This window comes from Gymnodraco acuticeps, unplaced genomic scaffold, assembly GCF_902827175.1.
Source record: "Gymnodraco acuticeps unplaced genomic scaffold, fGymAcu1.1, whole genome shotgun sequence".
NCBI lineage: Eukaryota > Metazoa > Chordata > Actinopteri > Perciformes > Bathydraconidae > Gymnodraco > Gymnodraco acuticeps.
The window spans coordinates 171,440-184,284 of NW_022992309.1; the positions used below are offsets into that span (position 1 = coordinate 171,440).

Below are 12,845 nucleotides of genomic sequence, written 5' to 3' on the forward strand. Positions count from 1 at the left end.
TTTCCCCTCGGGGACTAATAAACTAATACTATACTATACTATATACATTTATACAAAAAAACACAGCATATACTGTACATGGTCAGTGTGTATTTTGTGCAGCTAATGCATACAATACAAATGTAATCTGTACTTAACAGTAAACATAGCTTGTTTTATCCAGCTCGAATTACAGAAGGCTATTTGTCCTGTTCCTTCAAATGCTCTTGACTTGGACGGTTCAAAGAAAGTCTCTCTGAGAACAGAAGCTAACCTGGAGGCGGGTGAGACTTTGGTTCTTTGCTAAATGTGTGAAAATATCTTATATCTAATACTTCCGTGTTACTTATCCGTGTCCATTTGTAAACCTGGTACATCAGTTCTTGCCTCAATAGTACCAGGCCATGGTAGTAGCCAAAAATATGAAAAAACAAGACAAAACAGCAAAGACAATCACAAATCTGAATTTTCAATCATGTTTACAGAAAGTCTCTGTTACCTGAGTATTCATAACGTATCCATGCTTTTATTTTTATCATTACTATTATAATTTCATTTCGGATTTGTCAACTGTTATGTAGGTAATCTATGTACCTAGTAGTGTTGTCACGATACCAACATTTTGGTTTCGATACCAAGTCAAGAATTGCGATTCCGATTATTTTTCGATACTTTTCAGTCTTAAATGTAATTATTGTGCTTTATTTCACACCAGAACCAGAACCAGAACACAACCTTTTAAACAATGAGAACAATAAATAAAAAAATGGCAAGAATTCGTATTAAATAAAATGAATACATGTCTGACAGACAGGCCTCGTGGTGTCCGTAGGCTTGCCCTCACTGTCAGAGATATAGCTAATATACTTCCAAATTTCGCTTCTGGCGTCTTTTGTGTCAACAAGCCGAGGCGCAGCGGCAGTTGTACTCCCACTTGCAGCCATGCTTCTCGCTTTCTCACATGCTCTGGCAGCTAGAGCGTGCACGAGAGAGGGGAGGCACTTAGAGCGTGCACGAGAGGGGAGGGACTTAGAGCGTGCTTGAGAGGGGAGGGACTTAGAGCGTGCTTGAGAGGGGCGGGACTTAGAGCATGCTTGAGAGGGGAGGGACTTAGAGCGTGCTTGAGAGGGGAGGGACTTAGAGCGTGCTTGAGAGGGGCGGGACTTAGAGCGTGCTTGAGAGGGGAGGCACTTAGAGCGTGCTTGAGAGGGGAGGGACTTAGAAGCAGAGCGCTGAACACACACGGCTCTTAGTAAAACGCCGCTTTCTCACCGGAGTACTTTCCCCCGTCATTCTTAAAGTACCGATACTAATGAAACGGAGGAATAGTAACGTTTTTAACGGCAGGGTATCGCGGTACCTTTCAAGTATCGGTACACCGTGCAACACTAGTACCTAGATGTGTTTATTTTGTTATGTATGCGTTAAAATGCAAAATAAAATAAAAAAATCTTTATTACCTGGCGGAGGGAAGCAGGCCTTGGATGGTGGTGATGAAGATGAGAACGATGAAGGCGCACACCAGGTTGGACTTGAACACCTCGTCTCTCATCTGGGAATACTGCGCCGTGAGAAGGAGAAAAAGAACAGATAGAAAAGGAGGGGAAAAAGGAGATGAGGAGAAGATGGAGAAACATGTTTTCAGACAAACAGAAGACACTGAGATGCTCCTCAATCACACCAAACAGACGCTTTAATGGTTCTACAACAAGCGTTAGAGAGAGACAGGAGCCGGGGGAGGGGGGCAGGCTGAGGGTCCTGGGGAAGGTGCAAAGCTGACGAGCACAATGCTAGCTGTTAGCCGTTAGCTGTTAGCCGTTAGCTGAGTCAGTTTGAAGACCGTTTAAAAGTTTAACCAAATGAGAATTTACTGGATTTTTGAAATGTTAGATAAAGACTTTATACAAGGTTTAGAGCCCGAGCAACTCTGCGGCTGTAAGGTTGAGGTTTTTAACACTTGATACTTTTCCTACACTACTACATTGGTTTACCTTAAAATAGCAGAACTAGAGTGCTGTACGAGTATTGAAACCGGGATACGATATTTTTAACACTTCCTGTTCCCTTATCTCCAAGTCAATTGGTTTTTGGTTAGAAGTCTTTGGTCATTAAAGCTTTAGAGATGTGGGATTTACCTTCTTTTGTGCATTTTGAAGCTTTTACATGTCCAAAAAAAGGGGGTTGCTAACACAGTGAGACTGGTCTGCCTTTACTTCCTGCCTTTTACTTCCTCGCAATAGGGTGGATTTCCTAAATTGCGGCGACATTGACGTGATTGTTTATAGCGTTAGCAATAGCGTTGTACTTCTACCAATTGCATTGATGCTTTGTGAAGGTTTTGTTGGTATCATGCAAAACAAACCAGAGTTCGCCCAAAGGGAACATTGGAAAGGATTAGATGTCCCTGGCCAGATGTTGAAGAAATGGTTTAACGTTTTAGTAAATTAGCTGGAGGAGAATATGTACTTGAACGAAGTAATTGGATATATTGAGATAAATCAAACCATCTGTTGTAATGTAGGCAGCAGCACTGATGTTCTGCAAGACTCTCTAGATTAATGAGTCACCAGTCTGGACCAAAAATAGGACTCACTTTTTTGGACTTTCACTTCTTTGGTCGGTTTTTTTGGACATTGTTTTCATTTTTCTCGACTGTCGTTCTTTCACTTTTTCTACTGTCTTTTTTTAATCTTTTTCCGTCTTTTTTTGTAATTTTTTTGAATGAAGTTTTTATTAATTGTGTGTACTGTCTTTTTCTTCAATATTTTCTACTGTCTTTTTTTCACTTTATCAACAGTTCCGGACTTTTCATTTTGTTCACTTTTTTTCCACATGTCGGTTTCTTAGAGGTCCGACTTGGAATTTTTTGGAACATTTTATTAGACGTAATCTTTTTCACTTTGTGTCGACTTTCTTTTGTGTCACTCTTTGTGACATGTCATATTTTTCACTTTTTTGGTCTGTTTTTTTGGTCACTATTTTTGACTGTCATTGTTTTCATTTTTCTCGACTGTCGTTCTTTCAATTTTTTCTACTGTCTTTTTCTTAACTTTTTTCGACATGTCGGTCCGTTTCTTAATAGTTTAGTTGACTGTCGTCTTTATTAATTTGTTCTACTGTCTTTTTCTTCAATATTTTCTAATGTCTTTTTTTCCCTTTTTCTTTTTCGGACATGTCATCTTTTGTCACTTTTTTTTCCTCAATTTTAAACCCCCTCGCTGCCCCGTCCTCGCTGCCCCGTCCTCGCTCTGTCTCTTTCTCAACGGATGCTGGGAAATTATCAAGAGGATGCTTCAACTTTGGCAGAAATAAAAAGTACAAATGCACACTTACTGAAGAGGTCAACCAAAAAAAAAGAAAGAAACGTTCTTAGAAAGGTTTTAAACATGGCTTGGGATTCAAAGGGAAGCAAAGAAATAAACTCAAAGGCAAAGGTGAGCTTTCAAAAATGGGAGGAAAGGGGATTACAATCTAGGGAAGTGCATTGCATTCACCAAAGAAAAATACCTTCTGACCCATTTTCCTGTCACTATGACTTCCACATACATGAGTACATTTAACATTTCCATTTAGAAATGTCTTCCTATGGAAACAACTTTTCCAATTTAACATGTTATCAACTGTTGACAGCCAACATTTCAGCTGTAAATTAACACAATTACAGTGTGTGTTTTTCCTTGCCTTCAAACCACAGAGGAATCAAAGCAAGTAAAGGTCTAAAACTAGATCCTTTGATTTCCCATCATTTGATTTGATATACTTTATTAATCCTCGTGGGGAAATTGTTTCTCTGCATTTGACCCAACCTAGTGTTAGGAGCAGTGTGCTGCCATTTTGAACGGCGCCCGGGGAGCAGTGTAGGGAACGGTGCCTGGCTCAGGGACACCTCGGTAGCACTTGGTCTTGCCGGAACTTGAACTGGTGACCTTCCAGTTATCAAGCCAAGTCCCTATGGACTTCGCCACCACCACCCCTCAAGTTACTTTATCTTGTTAACTATAGTGACACTATTATATATTTTCTATATCACAGTATTTAACAGGTTGTTATAGCTTTTCATTGAAGATTATCTCCATGTTTTGTCAAACTCTGGACTATATGGACTAAATGGAAATGTTCTCATTGTTTTGCCCCATTTTTGAAACATTTGCCCTATTTTTAAAAATGTGTCCTATTTTTAAATATTTGCCTGATATTGTATGTATCTTTAGAGAATTTGAAATCCCCAAAGTTCCCCATTCTGACAATATTGTATTCCACATTATTGAACAGCTTGTTGTCGTTTGCCATTGAAGATTATCTAAATATCTAGTCAGACTAAATTAACTAAATGGAAATACTTTCGTTGTTTTGTCCTATTTTTTTTTTTCACCATAAATGTCACCTGATATTTTAGGTATCTTTGTAAGTAGAATCTGAAATAAGGTTATTTGGGTTTGTTGGTATTGGTTGACCTTTCAGCTATGTGCTAAGGCAGTTCATCTTGATTATATGTGAAGGAAAATATTGTCTATTTAAAACTAGGGTATGATTGATGAGTAATAGTTCATTAATACTCTAGATTTTGAAGTAATACTATAGGAAATAGGAGCAGTATTCTAGTAATGATGTCTCGTAGCAAGTACAATACAGAAATCTTATTTTCTTTTGTGAATGCAATGATTTTCTGTCAAAGAAAAAAGTAGTGAAGCTTGTTAAAGGGTAACAGGTCCATGGACGTTTGGTCATGAGTAAACTGAAGGACGTTCTTCAATCTTGGAAAAACTAATCAGCGTTGCGAATATTCCATGTTTCGCCAAGCTGACTGCTCCATGCTGGTCGAAACAGAATTTCCCAATTGAACCATAGAGTATAACCATGTTAATAACTTATAAGACGTTCTTCTTTAGTTTGGTTGTTTTAATTCTTGAACACGAGTATGAAGCCTGAAGTGGAACGACTACATCATTCATTATACCTCGACAACCAATTAAGATGTACAATACAATGACATGTATTCTTGAATCAGAACACCTTTACTCGTCGCACAGAGGGGACATTTGCTTTTGTTACAGCAAGCAAAGAGCCAAAGGCAGCTTAATGTTAACTAAGAAGCATGCATTAAAATATTAAAGATAAAGTCAAGTCATGTCCTTTTTAAGAGGTTGCAAATGCACCTCTTTCTTCCTCAGGAGGACCATTTTAATGGATGGAGACTCCATGAGATTTGAAAGACCGTGCGATGCAGTTCGTAAGCTTTGAAAAGTAAAATCTTTAAAAAATATTCCTTCAATAAACTGATTACGTAACAAATACAAATAAATAAATAAAATAAACTTGTTTAATAGATCGTTTTTTTATTGGAAGAGTTTATAAATCGTTATAAATAAATGTCAAATCGAGCATCATTATATTAATCTGCCTTTCTTTTAAATTGAATTTAAAATGGTCTTTTGTATGCATGCATCAAGTTATTTACTAGCTATAATTAAAAACTGTTTATTATTTGTAATGGCACTCTTCAGACTCCATACTCTTCTTGACCAAATGGAGGAAAAAACTGACTGGGACTATTTGTATCTCAAGTGCCTTTAGCTTACTCATGATAGGAAAAAGAGCAATATTGGATCTTGTTTAGCTCCTGAATATCTCCGTCTAGGAATAGATATGAGGAGGGAGAGAGAAATAAAAACAGGAATCCGTCTAAAACCCCAGCTACCTTCTCTTCCAGGCTGCAGTCTTTAAACATCAGTGAGAAAGGCTTGATATGCTCTCTTCTCAACTTATCGCCACTCCGTAAGTCGATGGCGTTCTCTATTCGCTTGTTAATTTCCTCAGGACCCGAGTGGACATGCAAAGCTTGTGCGAGATGGTTTGGAAGCAGATTTATCGAATTTCTCGTTAGGGCAGCCAGAGTCTAGGGGGGGAAGCACATGCACATAAAATGAACCTGCTTGTCCCCCCTCTTGATTTCATTCACGTTACAAAATGAGAAAGAAAAACATTCATTAAAATCAAATCAAGGCACGGGAAGAAAGGGAAGAGCAAACGCTCGCTGTCGGACAAGTCATGCATCTCTCATTCTCTCCATGTCAGTGGGGACAAAGCGTGTAATTATGCACACGGTATTATTAAAATGTAATTTATGAGCATGGAAAAAGGAAGGGCTGTGAATGAATACACAAACCAGATGAAGAAAGCATGGGAAACACAGCTTAGATGCTACACATCCGGACAAATACACTCAAATAAATCAATTATAATAACATATTAATCTAATCACATTAATCATTGGAAAGTGAATGATGAGAAAACAATCATGTTCGTATAATCTGGGCCCTCATTGAGGAGCTGTATGTCCTCAAACATGACAGAATGTAAACACTTTAATTAACAATGTTGTACATGTATTGAATGACAAAAGATGATTTGGTTTACAAGAGTCTCCCCAGGTTTGAATTTACCACCTCAACACTTCTCGGCCATTCTCTCAAAATGACAATAAATAATAAACTCAACAACATTTGTATTCATCTTTAAAAAGGACTGTGCTGACGGCTATATACCAATACAAAGGTCATAATCTTCTGTTGTTGGAAATAACAAATCGTTTAGTGTAAAAAGACTTGGATTTACCGTTTGGTGCAAAATAGCAATCAGTTTTTCGCTTGTATGACACTGAGGTTATGTATTTAATCAGAGGTTGTAATTATTGCTTGGCTTGGTACAATAAAGGGTGCTCCATCATCTTTGACTGAAAAACCACCTTTGTATTAGAAGAAAAGACCAGATTCATATTATTGTCTCACGGAGGACGATGGTTGGTTATTGTTTGACGTCTAAGTTTAATTATCTGACTATAGAAAAGGCAACTGAGTCCTTGAACACAACAGCAACAAAACACGTATCTCAATGTTGGGGGATTACCAATCTCAAGAAAACCACAAATGTATCCTCCAACCTTTATTGGGAAACATACAGTAGGTCATGTGTCAGAGTGGTGCAGTGACGAGTCCTAAACCAGGAAGTGAGTCAGCATGTCACCACTTCCTGTTCCCCTCGTCTCAGAGCCAATGGGATAGCTGGAACTAAGGTCTGTGGTTGAGACGGTTGAGACACATCGAAGAGACGGGTCACGTTTTGTTCTACATTAAATCATCAGCAGTGACCCCACTGGTGATTTCTGAAGAGTGGACGTGTCTGAGAAACGATGGTTGTTACCAAGTGGCTGAATAGGACTACAGAAGTCGTGGAGGCCGTTGTACGTCATTACGCCGAACACGTGAACACTCCTCTAAGTTAGTTTCTGTTCTGCTTGAGAGCAAGTCCCTGCCTCCTGCAGAGTGTTCAAACAAACGCTTCAACTCGTTCCATCTAGAATCTGTGTGTTTGAATATGGATCTGAAGTCGGCGTGACGTTGAAGTCGTGCTGCTGGACTCGCTGTAGTTCCTTTATAGCATAACGTTAGCATTTAGCTTCGATTAGATTTATGATTCGAACATTATAAAAGTAGGGAAGACATGTGGAGATTATCCGGCTGAACAAAACGTCCATTTATCAAACAGGTTCGTTTTCCACAGACCTTATTTCCAGCTCTTTTCCTAAATCCTGTGGAGAAATCCTGTTGCTTTTTGTCGAGGGAACCAGCCGCTGACTTCCGGGTAAATACGTCATCCCTGCTCCGCTCTATTGCCTCCCAAATAGATCAATATCTGAGCTTCCTGTCAGCAGAACAACACAATGTTAACACATGACTGTTACCTTCAGGTTGGGGCTAACTGAGGCACGATAAGCACTTAGTGATGGTTAGAGAACTATAAACTATAACAAAGTAGACCATTGTTTGGAGACCCCTTCATTACCAGATGTTTCACTTTCACTCAATGGTGTTGTTTGCTTCTCAGTAACGTGAAGAGGACAGTTTAAATCTCACTTTTCCAAGAAAGGACCGTGGGCTCGATAGGTTAACTCTCATAGTAAAAGCATGTACAATGATTCTCTACGTGATCAACTACGGCAGAAATGTGTCTGTACTCATTGAGCTTAAAGATAAAAAGCCCTAGTGTTGTCCATTAGCTATTAAACCAGGGGTGTCCAAACTACGGCCCGGGGGCCAAATGCGGCCTGCGGGACATTTTGAATCGGCCCTCAGCAAATTCAAAAAGTACAATTGAATACGGCCCACAAATGAAACTTGAGCTTTTCTTGTATTGTACTTATTAAATATATCTGTAAACATATATTACACAGTAGTGTTCATGTGTTAATAAGCCCACTTTACAATACATTCAGTCAATTACATTTGAAAATAGGTTCTAACAAATCTAAGCCCAATAACTTACTGTATATAGTAACAAACTTGAAATATACCCTTCCTATTTCCTCTTATGATAATCAATCTGGGGCTTCCTGTGCTTTCTCTCGCACCACCTCTAAACGCCTCCATTGGACTCCCTTGATTACCTCCAGTAACATCACTATGTAACACTCACGCTTCTATTGGCTAGCGCTCCAACACATTGTACGTGATAGGCTTATGGGCGGGACATCTCTAAGCGGCGGACCAATCACAGATCAACAGAGAATTAGGCCAATAGAGACGCAGCACTAGTGTTGTCCATGGGGTGTAATCTAAAAGGAAGTCATATTGAGGTCCTGCTGCAGCGAATTCACATTCGTTCAAGACAAGCGCTAAGAGTAGATCCTACTTGAGGATCAGAGTCATTGCCATCTTCTGACAAATTAGCATTCAGAGTGTCAGAGCGCTATAGAGCCTGCAGCCATTAAAGGGACTGTGAGAAAAGTGTGTGATGATGTGTGTGAGAAATACGACTCCGGCCAATCAAACGTTTCACCTCGTCTCGCCTAATGTAACACTGAAGCGAATGACATCCATCATCCTGACATCATTAAAGGTTCATTTTCACACAGAGTCGATGTTCTCGCATGAATCATGAACACCGGATATTTTACTTTGTCGTCATTCCGCGCAGATGTAAGTCTCATCAGAGCCACCTGGATATTACAAATTATGGAAAATTGTAGGTTTAACAATCACTAACAATGAAAGCTTCTCAAATCACAAGACACTGACAAATTGAGAGGGACAGGAAGCCATAGACAAGAAAAAACACTCAACAATCCAAAAGGACAACATGTGTTTTAAACAACCACATTCTCACTGGAACTCATCCCAAACTAAATATTTGTCACTTTTTAACACACTGAGAACCCCTTTAGCGTCATTTTTCAAACGTAGGGTAGCCCGTTGACTTTAACATGTGGTAAACATTATATTTCTATTATTCAAATAATTCAACATTTCAGTTTTGGCTTCACAAACAGCTTGTTGAAGTTCCTGTTTTTGTTTGACCCCAACCATCCAAAATGAAATCCTCCCTAATTAGCTTTACTGTATACAAATAAAATTGCACGTAAAATTCAAAATGGCTGACTTCCCGTTGGGTTTACGGTTCACCTCCGTTTGGCTTTTTTGTACATCTCCACATGATACATTTGCCTATTACATTTCATACATCTGTGGGAATGTTTAAATTACCTTGTTACATATCGTTTAATTAAGGTAATAAAAAGCCAGACTATTTCTTGACAGACATAACTTTGAATAATGGTCTCTTACGGGGAAAACTCGCAAAATCTGGCTAACAGGCTTGACTGCAGCTGGAAACGTTGGAAACCTCCTCACGATATTTCAAGTTCTCACTGGCTTCAGAGTTTTTTGAACATTTCTTACCTCTGCGAGAATCAACGATGCAAAACCTGATACAATTTTAATGTGGACAGATCTGATATCTAACGTAAAGGAGCTCCTGACCAAATAAGAATGCTATCCCTGAGGGGATATTGTTGCCCCGGTGGTTGGTGGAGGGGGGGGGGGGGGGGGGCTATGGAGTGGGTGGGGGGGGGGGGGCTATGGAGTGGGTGGGTAGATGGGTGGGATGTAGGATAGAGGGATGGGATTGAATTAATCCAAAATGTTGTGCAACCTGAATTGTCTTCTGTACTGTGTTGTAAATTGAAGATGTTGCAATAAAATGTATGATAAAAATATAAATAAAAGAATAATGGAAACAAGATTGGCTTGAGTCGATATGAGGAAATCATTTCAGGTCCCGGCAGTATGCTACTGTTGGTCCAACAAAGTGCCTTATTTTGAAATCCTTCAAAACGTTATATCACCTACAGCGAATGCACTTCTCACCACAATTCAGCACGAGTAACAGAAATCCCTTCATTGTCCCCGCAGCTGATGCTCTTTATATACGCAGCAGAGTAAACCTATCCAGTACGCTTTGATCATAGAAGGTGCAGCAGCTCTGTATCAGAAATCTAATGCTTCATTGCTTCTACAACCTCAACAAGACGTTAGCATCATCGTACGTGTTTTGAGGCGTTCGGCCATGATTGTTTTCGGCGTGCACGTCCCTGAGGGAGCAGAGCCTAAAGCGCATGTGTTTCCTCTGCTGACATCTCAGTGTGATGTCCGAGCTGTATGGGGGCAGCAGTATGGGGTTACATGCATCATACGTATTCATAACATACCATATTTGTGTCTTAGAAATATGATGATCCATATGATGCTAGGAGGCAGGGGGTCGGTGGGTAGATCAGACGGTGTGATGCAGTGAGATCAGACCTGCAGCAGGTCTCAGATGGTTGGTCAACTGATTTACTTCTACTTCACGGATGCATGACTTGTTTGGAACGGGTGCTCTTCAACAGATTGCGAGCAGGTAGTACACAACAAACACGCTTAGGGGCAAATGAAAGGTCTGGAACACTTTCTCTACAACTACTGGACAGACTGCCAGGACAACGTTACTGTGGTACATGCAGATACTCATGGGTCCTGAAGGACTTCTCGATACGGAAGAACCGACAGATTCAAATCTTCACTAAAAGCTTTCACATAAATAGACTGACAGCTAGAGATGGTGTTTATGACGTATGTGTGCTGATGCAGAGGGGGGAGGAGTACTCACATATTGTACTTGAGTAAAAGTAGAAGTACTCAGATCTTGTACTTGAGTAAAAGTAGAAGTACTCAAATATTGTACTTGAGTAAAACTAGAAGTACTCAGATCTTGTACTTGAGTAAAAGTAGAAGTACTCAGATCTTGTACTTGAGTAAAAGTAGAAGTACTCAGATCTTGTACTTGAGTAAACTAGAAGTACTCAAATCTTGTACGTGAGTAAAACTAGAAGTACTCAGATCTTGTACTTGAGTAAAAGTAGAAGTACTCAGATCTTGTACTTGAGTAAAAGTAGAAGTACTCAGATCTTGTACTTGAGTAAAAGTAGAAGTACTCAAATATTGTACTTGAGTAAAAGTAGAAGTACTCAGATCTTGTACTTGAGTAAAAGTAGAAGTACTCAAATATTGTACTTGAGTAAAAGTAGAAGTACTCAGATCTTGTACTTGAGTAAAAGTAGAAGTACTCAGATCTTGTACTTGAGTAAAAGTAGAAGTACTCAAATATTGTACTTGAGTAAAAGTAGAAGTACTCAGATCTTGTACTTGAGTAAAAGTAGAAGTACTCAAATATTGTACTTGAGTAAAAGTAGAAGTACTCAGATCTTGTACTTGAGTAAAAGTACTCAAATATTGTACTTGAGTAAAAGTAGATGTACTCAGATTTTGTACTTGAGTAAAAGTAGAAGTACTCAAATATTGTACTTGAGTAAAAGTAGAAGTACTCAAATCTTGTACTTGAGTAAAAGTAGAAGTACTCAGATCTTGTACTTGAGTAAAAGTAGAAGTACTCAGATCCTGTACTTGAGTAAAAGTAGAAGTACTCAGATCTTGTACTTGAGTAAAAGTAGAAGTACTCAGATCTTGTACTTGAGTAAAAGTAGAAGTACTCAGATCTTGTACTTGAGTAAAAGTAGAAGTACTCAGATCTTGTACTTGAGTAAAAGTAGAAGTACTCAGATCTTGTACTTGAGTAAAAGTAGAAGTACTCAGATCTTGTACTTGAGTAAAAGTAGAAGTACTCAGATCTTGTACTTGAGTAAAAGTAGAAGTACTCAGATCTTATACTTGAGTAAAGGTAGAAGTACTCAGATCTTGTACTTGAGTAAAAGTAGAAGTACTCAGATCTTGTACTTGAGTAAAAGTAGAAGTACTCAGATCTTGTACTTGAGTAAAAGTAGAAGTACTCAGATCTTGTACTTGAGTAAAAGTAGAAGTACTCAGATCTTGTACTTGAGTAAAAGTAGAAGTACCAGAGTGTAGGAATACTCTGTTATAAGTAAAGTCCTGCATTCAAAATGTTACTCTAGTAAAGTACAAGTATCTCAACATTGTACAGTACTTGATTAAATGTACTTGGTTACTTCCGACCTCTGTCTAACACTAGTTGGGCTACGATGTCAGCACTGGTGGATAAAACACGTTTTTTGTCAGTATTCTTCTTATGTCAGTCAAAGGAGCCATTTCTCGTTCATTTGATGATAAAAGCTCAAATACACGTGGTGTGACTAACCTACACGTGGAGCACAGGAGCTGACCTGGATCTAATATGTTGTTTAGTATTATTTGTCAGTGACTGTGTTATGGCACTTTTAAATGGTAAAGAGTCTAAAGGCTGTGTGTCTTCAACAGCCGAGCCACCTTTTATTATTTTAACCATTCGACAGATTTTCTTCAATAGACATGAAAGCAAACGTCTAAAAGAAAAACAGCAACAAAACAGACCAAAATCCAGTTAGTAAATATCCAAATGGACCCATTTCCTTTTGGCTTTCACAGCGTACACACACACTGAGTAACTGGGTCTTCAGAGGGAACACACGTAACCTCGTTTTGAGGTGAAAGCAGTGTGACACAGTGAAGAGAAGAAGAGAGCCACTCAGACCTCCTTCA

The 12,845-nt window shown here is 39.0% G+C and overlaps 1 protein-coding gene across 1 annotated transcript in view; it reads right to left on the bottom strand.

Moving 5' to 3' along the window:
* Positions 1–12,845, bottom strand: part of adcy8 (adenylate cyclase 8 (brain)) — a 161,631-nt gene that overhangs the window by 26,641 nt on the left and 122,145 nt on the right. The window contains exons 10-11 of the mRNA XM_034208202.1: positions 5,678–5,875; positions 1,440–1,540 (exon numbers count right to left, since the gene is read on the bottom strand). Coding sequence (XP_034064093.1) covers positions 1,440–1,540; positions 5,678–5,875 — 299 coding nt within the window. The remainder of the gene's footprint in view (positions 1–1,439; positions 1,541–5,677; positions 5,876–12,845) is intronic.